General features: G+C 33.5%; 1 protein-coding gene across 6 annotated transcripts in view; it reads right to left on the bottom strand.

Moving 5' to 3' along the window:
• The window catches only part of LOC124364352 (GTPase-activating protein skywalker), a 372369-nt gene that overhangs the window by 27755 nt on the left and 329204 nt on the right, over positions 1-15410 (bottom strand). For all 6 annotated transcript variants that reach the window (XM_046819744.1, XM_046819743.1, XM_046819745.1 and 3 more), the window contains exons 3-6: positions 9454-9578; positions 4617-4724; positions 3044-3217; positions 247-465 (exon numbers count right to left, since the gene is read on the bottom strand). In XM_046819744.1, the coding sequence (XP_046675700.1) occupies positions 247-465; positions 3044-3217; positions 4617-4724; positions 9454-9578 (626 nt within the window). The remainder of the gene's footprint in view (positions 1-246; positions 466-3043; positions 3218-4616; positions 4725-9453; positions 9579-15410) is intronic.

Raw genomic sequence — 15410 nt, 5'->3', positions numbered from 1 at the left:
AAGAATTAGTTTATGAGCCTATCTTAATGTGAACTCTAATTATTTTCGAATAGAATGGCTAAAAAAGAAGTTTGTAAAATCAAATGTCCATAATAGTTATATTTTTTGCAAAAAAAAAACAAAGATAGTATTTATAATATATTCATGTAACTGTCATGATCCCGAATTGACTGGTGTGTCGAGTATAACTTAGCTGAAAAAGAGAATTAGATGAGACCAAAACACATTTCTCGAAGGGGTACTGACCTCTCGGATGGTGAGTGTGTGGCTCATCATCTGAATGTTGACCTGGGACTGGCTGGTCGGCAGGTTCTCGGTCGAGCGAGACCGGGTGAGTTGACGCGACCCACTCAGCACCGCTCGGCTCTTGAGCGTCATCTCTGTCTTGACGAACACTCGCTGGATGTACGCCGTAGACAGCGCTCGGATGCCGAATGCTGCTCGCAGCACCTTCCTCGGGCTCACCTGACACATCCGCCCAGCTACATGTTAATGCAATGACCATTTATATTGGAAATTACGCTTTATTGAAGGTGCTCACCCATGGTAAAATCTACAGAAAAATTAAAATTTCTCCCTTTCCCCCGTTTTACAGGGCCGCCTGTCTTATACAGGATAAAAGCATGAGGATCGTGGTAACCATTCTGTAGAAGGTTCAGCTGAATTTTGAACAAAAACATCAGGAAACAAAAATTTTTTCTAAACTGGACGATAAATAATACAATAATACAATATACTGTATCAAGGTTTAGCTTATTGTTTCTGCAGACCGTTTTATAAACAAATATAAATTCTGAGGCATTTAAAACAGTTGAAAACGTACAAAGAATTGTCTGGATCTTAAAATTATTTTATATATAATTCACTATTTATTTTCATGTTGGCTCATATGCCTCATCTAAGACTATAAACCTGGCCGTTAACATAAACCATACTACTGATAGTATAAAAATGTTTATTACAATTTTTTAAACAGTGAATTTTACAGTGTTATGATGTTTTTTCATGTAGGCAAACGGACACAAATAATTGATATCTTTATTAGACGATTTAAATATTTCGTACTTCAGCTTGATCACTGGTGTAATACTGAGGTGTTGGATTCATGCTATATCATAAATTCAAAGTAAAGCAACAATATATGTTTTTATCACTCAAATTGTTAAAATTTTGTCATTACAAATAAGTTTTGATTAATAATAATATTCAGTGTAAAGTTAGGCTACTGTGTTGTTTGATATACTGAAATAAAATCATCAATCCGTTTTAAAAGTTTCAAAAACAACATCATAGCAGAATGCATAAAAAATGTATAGCACATGAACCAGTAGACATAATGTAGCAGTGATTAATTAAAACATTGTTGTAGTTGCTCTAAATTTTTTCTTTACTATTAAATAAGCAGTGCAACAATAACTGATCTTTTAAAAGTCAAGGCAAATAAAAAAAAAATTTGCAAACTTAAATTGTTCAAACGAAATAAAAAACAAACCAAGCTTTTAAAAGCATAAGAAAAATGCATAATATGAAAAATCTAGTCTTACTATGATATTAATGAACTTTAAAAAAATCTTAAAACACCATAGCAATTTACAATTTTTACATGCAATGGTTTTGTCTCATGATGCAGGAAAAACAGTGTAAAACAGTGCATTGTATAAGACCTTCAGCTTTAAAACTTTAATTTGTTTTATTGAATTGTTACAGTTTGGTTTTTATTCACGTAAGAAACAATAACAGTTATTTAAATTCAAAAGAGAACTATTTCAACAATTACTTTATTACAGAAGTAACAAATAAAGAACTACTATCTTTGATCCAAAGCAGACCACAAAATATGCATACTTTATGCATAATATTAAGGTTTTCTCTATTATAAACTGTTGCTTCAACAAAACATAAATAAAGAAGTAAATCTCAGAAACAGCTGTTAGAAAAATTAATTATGTAAAATATAGGTTATAGGGAAAAAAATGAAATTGTAATTAATAAGAAGATAACTCGAACTACAGTCATGGAGCTAAACATTTTAACCTGAATCTCTGGAAATTGAGATAGGGATCCATCGCAAAATACATCGATACATTTTAAAATTCATCAAAATTAGAGCTAAGAAAATTATTACTTAAGAAATATTATTGAAAATACAATCAGCACCGAAAGCAGAGAAATTAACACACAAAACCATTTGTGAAATATTAAACCTCTAAATTTCCAGCATTACTGACAAAGTCCTAATGGCAACTGAATAGCCAATAACCTATACTAACAGTCACAAACTATCATCTTTCATGATCATTCAACTTGAGTTAGGAATACCAGTGAGAAAATTTTGAATTACACCAGCTAGCAATCAATTATTTAAATTGCAATCCTTTTTTGTTTCCAATTTACCAGTTGCATTTATGTCCATGCAACTGGAAGTGCAATGAATAATTGAAAAATAAGTGTAATTTTGGCCTCAGATATGTGTTAAAAATTAATTGTCTAGTTTTGGGATTCAAACTTACAAGACAGAAAACACCATCAACATAGATCTAAAGAAATATTTCAGAAGTGCTGACAAGGATGTTTTAATTTGTAGCGCTGGAAAAACAAACGTAAAAAATGAATTTCAATTTAACTCCTGTTCTAAGAATTCATGTATGCTGCAATGTTACAAAAACATCAAAGTCAAATCAAGAATCACTACCACTAACCTAAATTGAAAATTCCAGTGTATTAGTTTCTTAGAGAACCACTTCTCCAAGTTTTATGGGCGTCTGGCAAATTATTAAACTTAATTTCCTTAAATTTCCATAAAGAATTTTGTTAGAACATTGTATTTCATTGTTCACACTAAGTAAACATGATAAAACTGAATAGACATCAAAAGCACTGAGAAAATCCAACCAACATACATGCTACAGAAAACATTCCGATTGCTTCGATCATAATTTTCTTTCCAAAAACATTCTCGCTACAACATTATCTAGCGCTTTTTTATTTTCCTAAATATCCATCCCATGCCAACGTCAAGGCCAGAGACGGGGTGAGGTTGTACCGGTATTTGACGGCAGAACTTATTGAGAGCGGCGTCGATGCCGTGGTCCGAGATCTCCTTCATCCAGTCAGAATTCTGCGGAGATGAGTGCTTGTAGAAGAGTTGCATGATCGCCATGGCCACCCTGTAGAGTACCTTGATGCCTTCATGTAGGTAACAGTCCATCACACGTACCTGCGTATAAAATAAAAATCATTGGTTTATTAATATTTAAAAAGTGCTGATACATTATTTTGTTCATTAAGTGCATTATCAATCTCAGTAGGATGGGTGATATATTTATATTATTTATTTAGATAAAAGACAATTATATTTTTCTAAAAATTTACTGTTACTCCATAGTAAACTCATACATTTCAGAACTAGTTAAATGCTGAATTAAAAATATTTTTATTAATCAATTGAAAGCATCCTAGTTTGGTCCAGAACTAAAATGGCAAACCTTATCAGTTATGTGGATCATGTAAACCGTTGAACCAAGTAAACAATTATTTATTACCAAATTGAAGAGACATCTACTGACAAGCACCATTTTTAAAACTTCTTCTGATGTTAGTTTCTTCTATTTTTCCAGAAAATTAAAAAACTGAATATTTAATTAAACATTCACTTAGTTCATGAAAATATCTGCAAACCAAAATTACTTACAAAATAAACTATGGCTATCTTAGAGCAAAGTAGTACATACTCATTTGTTGACTAGGTAGGTATCTGCATAAACTTTCAACCAGAAGAAGTTTCATACCTGATCAATACATGGATAAAATCCAAATCTCCAATTTTGGGGACATTTACAATACACATTTTGTAAAACTGTATTTAAACTTAAATTCAGATTGAAAACCTTCATTCATATAATATATCAAGTATAGAGTAGTAACAAAGTTATTTCAAGTATGTAAATTTGTGTCACACGTGAAATATAAGTTTATTATTTATAAACACTGTTGTTGATCAATTAGAGAATCACGTTAAAAAGTTATGAATACTTTCCGAAATTTCTATTTAATATGATAAAAAGGAATGGATTCATACAATGTCAAAAGTTTAGACTGTATGGTTTTTTTGTGTTCTTTTTCTTGGTTTTCAACAAACCTTCGACCTTATGAGACCTATGCACAGGTCAGTTTCTGTTCCTTCAGTTTGGATGTGACCTTTTCTGCAAATCCCAGCTGGGGGCTACTACTAAATAGACGAAATTGGTCACAAAGGTTTTAGGTTCAGAGCTGGATATACCATAAGTTAGCACACAAGACATGATGGCTTTTTAGGTCCCAAGATTATTTCATTAGTTGAACTACAGTATCCACGTCCAGTATTACTGAGAACTCGTTACAATAAGTACTCACAAGGTGGTTGTATCCACTTCCAGTATTACTGAGAACTTGTTACAATAAGTACTCACAAGGTGGTTGTATCCACTTCCAGTATTACTGAGAACTCGTTACAATAAGTACTCACAAGGTGGTTGTATCCACGTCCAGTATTACTGAGAACTCATTACAATAAGTACTCACAAGGTGGTTGTATCCACTTCCAGTATTACTGAAAACTCGTTACAATAAGTACTCACAAGGTGGTTGAATGGCAGACCCTGCAATATCCACCACATCCAGTCCATGTATATCCTCTCCGTGCGAGTGCTGGGGCAATGCCTCTGCATGTGGACTGCCGCGTTTTTCTATAACACACAAACACTAACTATATCAAATCTCTTGTGGTTTTGTTTAAAGTTACTTCATATCAACGCTTAGGGCTCTTGTTCAATTCGATGTGTGCAATTTTTGGAGTACAGTATAAAACAAATATAACTACTACCAAAACTAACAATATGAATTATTTTAACCATGTGTCAGCTAAATCTCATTTGATATGCCGGGTGTCCCACGAAGAGGTTTAAACGTTTGATTTTATATTACTTGCTCATTTAAACACAAAACATTTTAAAACTCTACACAATTCATTAAATAGGTTTTAAAAATATTCCGTGAAAATTTCAGCTCTCTGGCAATTGTTGAATTTGTTCTCTAGCAATTTGTTTAGTGCATAAATGGGCAATTAATATAAAATTAAATGTTTAAAACCTCTTTGTGGGACACCCGGTATTTTACTATTTAAGAGAGACATGTTTATGGGTGCACCTAATTAATTTAAATTTATATTAGACTAGCAGTTACCTGCGGCTTCACACACAATTTCGTAGGCTTTGCACGGTATGACACTTCTGGTTCGAGTGAATTATATTTCCACCTTTGCTTGTAAAGCATGTAAGAAGGGAATTCACCCATATTGTTTATCATTTCACAAGTGTTAGTTTTTGTTTTTTGTCTACTCAAGCTAGTTTTCCAAAAAATTTGATGTACGCTATAGGCCTACGTGTTTTTTATTATGTACTTTTAAACTTAAAAACAGTTGTAGATACAGTTTTAATTGAAGTCTACGTCAAATAAATATCTTTTATAAAGCGAAACACAGTTTTTAGTGAAATGTGCAAAAATCAAGATTCGTAATATTTCAAAAACCGACCCTAAAAACTAAATTAAAAAGTGAATTGGTGACATAATTGATGTAGATACAAAGTTTAAATAACTTGATTTGTAACTATGAACAGGGTGAGGGACAATCATGTTGTCAGGATAGGAGTATACGAATAGATAGAGAAAATATACAAAGTATTGGGAGAGTGCCATGTGACAAAAATGAATGCTGAAACCTACACAGATAATGATAACTGAAATTTGTGTTTCACATTTTGTAAATTCACAATAACTCGTGCCATGTGACAGAATTGAAACAAAAAAATAATTTTTCACAAATAAGCGTTGCAATAATTTTTTATAATGGATGAAAATATTTTAGAAATCTTTGTGATTTTTGTTCAAACGTGAAGAGTATTGGTTGATGATTGTCTCTTTGCTGAAACGAATGCAGCAACCTTGGAATATGAAAAGTCTCCCAGAAAAGTGTGCCTGGCAAGACTCTCTGGCCGGGCCGGCACAAGTCCGGTCCGGTGGAATATATTTGTTTATCACACCGGTGCTTGGCACTTGGCACCGTACATCTCCTTCACATACACAAGGTGGCTGGCCTGCCGGTGGCAAACAATGTGCGGAGGTCAGAAATAACCCAACAAACACCAGCTCAGATCTTCATTTGCAGAGCTGCGATGGCCAGCTCACTGCAATAACACCACCTTCACATACACAAGGTAGCTGGTCTGCCGGTGGCAAACAATGTGCGGAGGTCAGAAATAACCCAACAAACACCAGCTCAGATCTTCATTTGCAGAGCTGCAATGGCCAGCTCATTGCAATAACGCCACCTTTCCAGCAATACACGACAAGAGAATACTTTAATGGTTTTATGATTTGTGCATTCAGAAAAGATTCAGAACATTTCTAAAAACAGAATGATTAAAACACCCATGTTTAGATTCATGGTTTATTAAAATTTGGTAACATATTAAATGCTATTCATAAAATGTTATCACTTTTTTGAACTAAATTAAAAATTTTGGATTTTTTTTCAAATTTACGCAGATTAGATCATATCTATATATTGGGCTTTAAAAAAAAATAATTGTTAAGGAATGCATTGAATTTATATAACGGAGATAGACACAACTTTAAACAAAGGTGTTGAATGTTAATAATAAAGGGATAAATAATTTAAAATCAGAATAGAGATGAGAACCACAGATAAATAAAGAGGTTAAACTGAGTAAATCAATACACAGTATGAACTAAAGTCGCTTTTTGTGTTGGTCTGTTTGTGCATCACTATTTTCTAAACTACTCAACGGAGGGATTTTGATACGGTTTTCACTGTTAGTTTCTTTATGAACTAGGGCAGGTTCCTAGGTATCAATATTTTAATTATAGAAAGTAGAGAAAAGTTTGTATAATGCGAAAATTGATATTTTTGTGCACATTCATTGTTATTATTGACTAAAACTTAAGACTTATAGTAATGTGCTATCGATTTGTAAATTTAAAAAAGGCCTACAAAAAAGTGTGCATTGGCATATATTTATCTCCAAACAATAACCCACAATAACCATTTTTCTCTTTTAAAGTTTCCATTTTTATTAGAATTTCCAAAGCTGTATCAAGGTTTGAGTCAAGCAAAATGAGTAATTTATTTTATTACTCTTTCTTTCTTAGAATTTAATTAGATACGTATTGCTATTAAAATAAACTTTCCAATAAAAGTAGTTCGAAAGATACTTAGCCTTTTGATCACATGCTAGTTTGGTCACACATGTGACAAAAAAGAGCTAAATACAATCATAATTGATGATGTAGATTACATAATGTCAGTAGTGAACTGAGGGCGACAAAGGTCTGTGTTCAAGTTACGACGAGCAAGTGCTATTTGTAAAAAATTTTATATATATACAAAAGAAGAAATTTTTGCATTTCAGAGATCACAATCAGCAAATATGTGACGAAATTTTCTAAAGTGTTGACAAATCAGTATACTTACTCACTGTCAACACAACTTTGTACTGTGTTTGTTACTACTAACTTTTATCAGATTCTCCTACAAACTGTTGTATCAATCCCGGTTTGGAGAGAGACAAATTCACTATTGTTTTGACAGCTTCAACAAGAACAGTGAGACTACACAATAGTGACCATTGTTCGCATGTTATCACAGTTCCTGTCCCACAAGCAAACTCATACTGACACATCAAAGTACTGTTTTAACTATTATAATTCAAAGTTACTGTGATTACTAAAACTCTTAACTATTTTTAACAAAAAATATTGAGCAGAGAGAAATGTTTCATGAAGAACGAATACACATGACATTCTAATTCTACTCCAAAAGACTTTGAATAAAAGGAACGACTTAAAATGGAAGATAACTCAATTAAACATAGCCCAGCCAGATGAGAACAGATAATTCAATTCAATTCGGTTCCTCTTGGAGACAAAAGCAAGTTTAATTGAATTACTCAATCACTGACTTTGGAGTTGGAGTGTTAAGTCTTGGAGGTCAGACTTCAACAGCTTTGTTTTCATTTTGTTCAAATCATGAATTGTGTCACTGGTTTTATTTATACTTTTTAAATTCAAAATAAACATGATTATGAATAAATATTTGAAGCTGTCTTTTATAGTAAGTACCATCTCATTAACGTTTTTTCTCTGATACAAAGATAACGCCACTAACAGACATAAATGTTTCATAGAAATTTGAAATGTATCCAGGACTTGGACTAGTAGCAATATAAAATCCTCTAAAAATTCCAAATTTTTAATTATGAAAACATACTTATTTTAAATAACATCACTACTGCCTTTAAATATTTAGTTAAGACAGTTATATACGTAGAAATGGACAAAGTAGCAATAAATGTACTAGGCTAAAGTTGCATAATTAAAATTAAAATGAATAAAAAACATTTGACTAAAATTTAAAGCAATCTTAAACAACTTAAATTTGTTATCAAATCCTAAAAATAGTGAAGAAAAAAACGAATACAGATTGGTAAAAATACACTGTTATATTACAGGTTTTTTAATTAGTCTGTCAGATATAAGATTTTACATTAAACCCTAGAAAGAACAGATTCTGAATACTATGGTAACTGTATAGTGATTTCCTCAACACTACCACTGCATATCTACAAATTATTATTAGTCAATGAAGATTTTGTATTATGCAATCTGATAAATGATATGCACACTAAAGAGAGTCAAGAAGCATTACGAAATGCACATCACCAACAGTAAAGCTATTACAATCAAGAGTTGTTTGGAAGAACTTTTCTTTACTCCTCCATTTGTCATGTGAAGCTTCATCTTTTCTCTTTTTAAATACCTTTTTAAACACCTATGGTTCATCAGAACTGGCAGATCAAAAGCCATATATCATGAACTTAACCAAAAGACAGTAGCTAACGATCTAATCTGTAGCCACAATCACAAGTAGATGTTACTTACAACATGTTTCTTGGCGATGTGCATGACGGTACGCCAGGTAACCTCATACAGAAGTTTGGTCTGGGTAATGAACACCTTGTGTTTGGATGCCACCAGGCTGGCTAGACTGTTGTAGCATTCCTCCTCTGTAACACACAAGTTTATGTTACTTACAACATGTTTCTTGGCGATGTGCATGACGGTACGCCAGGTAACCTCATACAGAAGTTTGGTCTGGGTAATGAACACCTTGTGTTTGGATGCCACCAGGCTGGCTAGACTGTTGTAGCATTCCTCCTCTGTAACACACAAGTTTATGTTACTTACAACATGTTTCTTGGCGATGTGCATGACGGTACGCCAGGTAACCTCATACAGAAGTTTGGTCTGGGTAATGAACACCTTGTGTTTGGATGCCACCAGGCTGGCTAGACTGTTGTAGCATTCCTCCTCTGTAACACACAAGTTTATGTTACTCACAACATGTTTCTTGGCGATGTGCATGACGGTACGCCAGGTAACCTCATACAGAAGTTTGGTCTGGGTAATGAACACCTTGTGTTTGGATGCCACCAGGCTGGCTAGACTGTTGTAGCATTCCTCCTCTGTAACACACAAGTTTATGTTACTCACAATGTCTGTTACTCACAATGTAAAGTACTACAACTTGTTTTGAGTACCTTATGAATGGAGTACATTCACAGCTTTGTTCATGAAGGTGGAGTTTTTAATAGTGTTTAAATAGTATTTACTATGCATTAGATGTTTTTAAATCGTCACTTGTGCTATCTGTATTACACTACTGATCAAGCAATGTATACTTAATATCTTCTCAATAAATTTAAACAACTGCATCAGCCTCTTTGAAGAACTTCAGATGATAGCGTCAACAGCTGTTCAGTGTCAGTTAAATTTAGAGTATAACACATAAATAAATAATTTTTTTCAAAATTTCATAGTATTCCGGCAAATTTTTCCAATATTTCTCTTAAAATAAATCTTCTGCTCACTTCAATGAATATTAAAAAAATTAGCCACATTGGTCAGGTCAGTTTACATTGTTTCTGGCGCGTTGCCATATTATGCATGTATGTCTGTGTATTTATGTGATGTATATTTATTTATGCATGATTGTTGCACTGTTAAACTAGTTATACGAGTATATTACGTTGTCATATTGTTATTTAGAATTTTTTTTTATTGCATGAAATTGCATTAATGGTGTAAATGTTTGTCAACGGTATAAACCATTGGAATAAATAAATGTCGATTATTCAAATGTTTTATTTTCATCACGATACAATGCATGTAATATGTTTTATGGAATAAATTTAAATTTGAATAATTTGCTAGTTTTAGTGTTCGGCCTCTTTGAACTTCCAGCCCGGGCGCAGTGAGCCTATTGGTAAATCCAATTTTTTATTCAGACCACTTCTTTAGTTTTAGCAACCACACTGAAACACATTGCTGGGTGTAAGCTATGCCACATCATCAAATTTCTCTGTCATAATGTTTCTTATGGGAGTCAAGATGGAGGGAGTCATTTAACCAATAGAGAACTTGCCGTAAACATACTTTTCCCTTTCCGAGTACTTGTAGAATTAATATTACCAAAACACTATTAGGACAAGTTTTGTATCTTCAACCCTTTTTGTATTACATGTACTTGGAGAACCACCACTTTATCACTGTACTGTCGACAATGGTATTCGAATTCCTCACAACAGTCCTGGTACTTTAATTATGATCAGATCTTCTTTGTTGGATACTTTACAAGTAATTATGCATTCATACAGTATATTTCTCAGGAAAATATACATGAAGGAAAAAGGATTTTCCATACATTTGCCATCGTTCAGAGATATAAAAAAATCAGTAACACTAGTTTCGAGATGTGTAATTTGATTTCTTCTTCAGGTTATTGATACCGTGTGCTGTTGGAGTGGATCTCCCAGTTTAAACTAGTATTGATCTATATTTTGAACATGGTATTTTCAAGATAAAATAAGACAAAATTTGTTTATATTTCTAAACTATTGTTGTCATACAATTACGGAATATTCTGATCAAATATGCCTGTTTCCTCACAGTTATCATGGTAATTGTGACCTTAAATCTTTATTCCTCCCTCCCTATAGTATAACATTTGGGGTTTTTCTCCTTTGGTAAAGTAGAATGCCTAGCAACATGCTTCAGGATTTTATCCAAATTTGCCAATTATGATGCGATTTTGAGAGAGTTTCCTTAAGAGCCAGCCGGCTGCCACAAAATGACTTCTGAGTTTTTCCCCACAAGAACAATGTTTAACTTTATGCACTTTTACTCCCTTATTTTTCATTGTAGCAAACTGGGAGTGGTCTCATTTTGAAGATTTCATTATGAGCATCCAAAGACTTTAGGGTTTCTTCTAAAAGTGATACTTATTTAGTATTTAAATAATAAAATATAAAACATGTTTGAGATTTGTTCTGGATACTCAATAAAAATGTAGAAAACATAAAAAAATATTTTGATGTGTATGAATTATATTTTTAGTATGATATATGTACCATCGTTTTATAACTGAACATAAGGTTGCAAAGTGATATGTGATTTACCACCACTGCAGCCAATGCGTTTAATGTACTCACTTGTAATGTATCACTTGTATTTAATATTGTTGATTTTACTATTATCTTAGTTACTCATAGTTTTTTTTTACTTGAATTTATGTAAGAAATTGTGAAATATAAAGAAATAATAATATTATTTATTACTTAAAGAAATGTATATATGAAGATATATCTTAGTGAATATTTTAAGCATTCTCATTAACATTTCATAGGTGTTTTTGTACATAAAAACAATTTCTAATGAAAGACATCACAAATAAGCAATTGATCAATGGACTGACCAGCCAGTTTAGAGTGTTACTAAAATTACATTACCAACACAGACAGGAACAAACAGACAAAATGTCACACTACTCCCCCCCCCCCTGACCAAGACCTGGAACCTCTTGGTTAATTAAGTTAATAAGCAGAATATGTCCAGTCTCTAGAGTACCTACTGACAAATTAAAATTGTTATTTTACTGAAAATTGTTTTATAGTGAAAAATGTATATAAAAATTAAATTTCATACTCTATAATTATTTTAATGCAGTCAAAAAATGTTTAAAATATATTTTTAGAAACCTTTTAAAATTCGTTTTTTAAGAATAGTAACCATGGTCTGTCTCACGTCGAGTACCTGATAACAAGTTATAAATGTTCAGAGTAAGGTTGAAATGCACCAAAACCTTTTTCGTTGTTATAGAAGTAAAAACTGGAAGTTACTGTTCGTAAATAATTTTCTTTTCATATTTACATGTGACAATAAACACGCTAAATTTTAATACAATTCCCATTATTGCAGCTCTACTGATCCGTTTGGGGTTACCTTTCAAAGGCTACCTAACGTTTTGATCTGTGACTAGCATCTCAGATTCCCGAGTACAGAGACTATCTGCTATCAAATGAAAGAATCTGCACTTACTGGTAAAGAATCCAAAAGAAGGATGTTGTTTAAGAGGAAAGACCAAAATAAAATAGGTATACCAGATCTGAAATTTAATGACGATACTGTAACACGATTAAAACTACCACAAATCCTGACTCCCGAAAGCTTAGCTGTTCTGACTCCAAGTGTCGGGACAACTTCTGACAGACCACACAATAGAAATCACGGCACAACCGGCAACAGCGGAGGCTCGTATGACAGGCTCTGACAGGGACCGGTGTTGATGGTGTAAATTTATCCCGGTTGTTCGACAGGAGCGGCCAGTTTGTAGCTCAATGGGAAAATTGGCACAAACAACCGTTCCAGGGCCGTAGCTACAGGCAAGACACCGGGGGACATCGGGCAAGCAAGGAATTTGGTACGGAAGGATCCTTCGTAGACCCTCAAAATCAGAAGCAGCCACGGGGCCCTAAATCTGCAGCTACGGCCCTGAACCGCAATCGGCACATATCAATAGATCCGCGGTTCTGGCGACCGTAAATCTGCCATTAGTTGCCCAGTGGCCCGCTGCCAACAGAAATATCTCGGACAGAAACCATACATCCGACACAGCACAGTACTCCAGCTCCGGCTCGCGGTGTATCTCCGATCACTTCAAATGAATGCCAGCGCGGGTTGTTTTATCTCGCATCACATTGGTTGTATCGACTGTGCGTCGGACAGACTCGAAAACTGTTCTGTCTCATATTTATCGTACATAAAAGACAATAATTTCTTGGAAAGCTGTCATTTTGACAATTCCAAGAACTCTTGCCCTTCTTAGATTTCAGATGATTTCAGGCATTGAACATTTTCAAAACTAAATCTCACGACCTCGCACTAGACATTTTATAAAAAACATGTAAATATTTTACAGCAACTTCTAAGAGAAAAATTCTTAGCCACTAAATTCCCTTTTGGTACGCTCCTGACTGAATACGAATTAAATCTGTAACCTTCTGGATTTAGCCGGAAACATTCTTGCTGGAATTATCGTTTCCGCGTGGGTACTTCGCTTCCGCTCTTATAATTTCCGTGGAACTGCAAAAATATTCGCGACCTCGTCGACCAGAAATAGACCTGCGATGTTTATACTTCTAGAATAATCTTCAAAGTTAATGCTCAGCTGATTTATTTTAATTAATACCAGGAGCGAACTAATTCAAACCGGAAACTTAACTCTCTCAATGTAACCTCCCACACCTTGATTCGCAGAATACGAGAATGGACAATTTATTATATACCATATAAATTCTCTTATACAGAATGTGTCGGTTTTGTCTTATTGGAGGTGGAAGTCCTACTTTATCAGGTGGATCGAATTTATACCAGCTGAAATACTCGACCCTAGCGATGATTAAATGGTTTGCGAGTTTCAAAGTAAGTAAGGATCCACAAAATATGATGATCTTTTTAATGTAGTATTTGAACAAACTCGATTGTTTTAAATTCATCTTAAATTATTATTGTTATTATCGATTTGGTTACATAACGCGTTTTACATGTCTGTATGAGGTACTGGTAAGAATTAATACCAACATTTTAGGTGTAGTCAATTATATGTACGATTACGCAACAATGATTATATCAAAATTTTTGCAATAATGATTTTTTAAATTTTATTTGTTACTTTAAAATACAAAAATTTAAAATTATTTAAAGTTATTTAAATAATTGTGGGGACGTGTTAAAATTATGAATTAGCACAATTTGGCACAAACAGAAATTGGGCCAATGGAGAATTTTTTAACTCGTAACGATATTTTTATTTGACTTAACAAACATTGCGCAATTTATTGTTTGGGTATTGAATAAACAGTAATTAAATGTATCTTGTAGTTTAGTCAATTCACAACCGTTGCCTACGGAAATAGAGAGAAATGTGCTATTCACAGTCCACAACACGTTATTGACGATGATTTGTGCCGAGCAAGTAACGGTCAACTCAATTTGCAACAAAAGCGTCGGAAATAGTGAAATACGGCCAGGATAACACATTTGCGCCACAATATTAAGTGCAACGATGCGCACACACCCGCTTCGTGGAAAGTGACACTTCAATTTGTGCGCTATTTGTTGTGGTGAGCGTTTGTGACTGTGGTGAATAGGAATGCAAAACAACGTCTTCACATGTAAATGGTGCATTGCAGAGGAAGGAAATGTAATTGCATAACCACGGTACATTACTTTGTGTGGAGAATGTAATTTAGTTTACACTAAGTTCCGCGCAAAGGCTCCTTTCTTCATAACATACAGTAAACATTCGCGGGAAATAATTGAAATCTTCTTCACTGTATATCGCATGTTTATTATCATACTTTATATTGCATAAAACGTCTTTCAAAACACGTCGCATTAAAAAATTAAATACAGTCACGAATTTTATTTCTAATAATTACAAATTTTATATCAATATTCAACAAAGCAACAGACTTAAAATTGTGGAGTTGGTGAGACAGTTTACCACAAAGTCTGGCGGTAAATTTGATTACAAGGATCAATTTGAAAATTAATTTGGCCACTGAAAAGTTTGTCTAAATTGAAAATAAAGGCGTTCAAAGACTAAATCATTACGAAAGTTACGTATAAATACAATAGACAATATACGATAAGAATGAAGGAATTTTGAATTTGGGTTTATTGGAGTTATTTCCAAGCTAGGACTGTATTTTCCGTCGTTGGAGATCATGTGCTTGCATTTCGACATTGTGTTTTAGTACACCTTTAAACCTTTCAACCTAAAACTCTAAATTTTATTTTTCTATCTGTAAAAGTCCAAAAGTCAGCACGTAGGGCGAACCCTGACATTTAAAATGTTGCACGAAGGGTGTTTTTATATAATGGGAATGCATATAATATACATAAAAAAAACTAATTAGTGTTGAAATCGCTGAGGAATGCCAACAGTTTGATTTGGA

Source organism: Homalodisca vitripennis, chromosome 6 (genome assembly GCF_021130785.1).
Source record: "Homalodisca vitripennis isolate AUS2020 chromosome 6, UT_GWSS_2.1, whole genome shotgun sequence".
NCBI lineage: Eukaryota > Metazoa > Arthropoda > Insecta > Hemiptera > Cicadellidae > Homalodisca > Homalodisca vitripennis.
The sequence above is the reverse complement of the archived record's forward strand: the minus strand, read 5'-3'. Positions and strand labels throughout refer to the sequence as shown.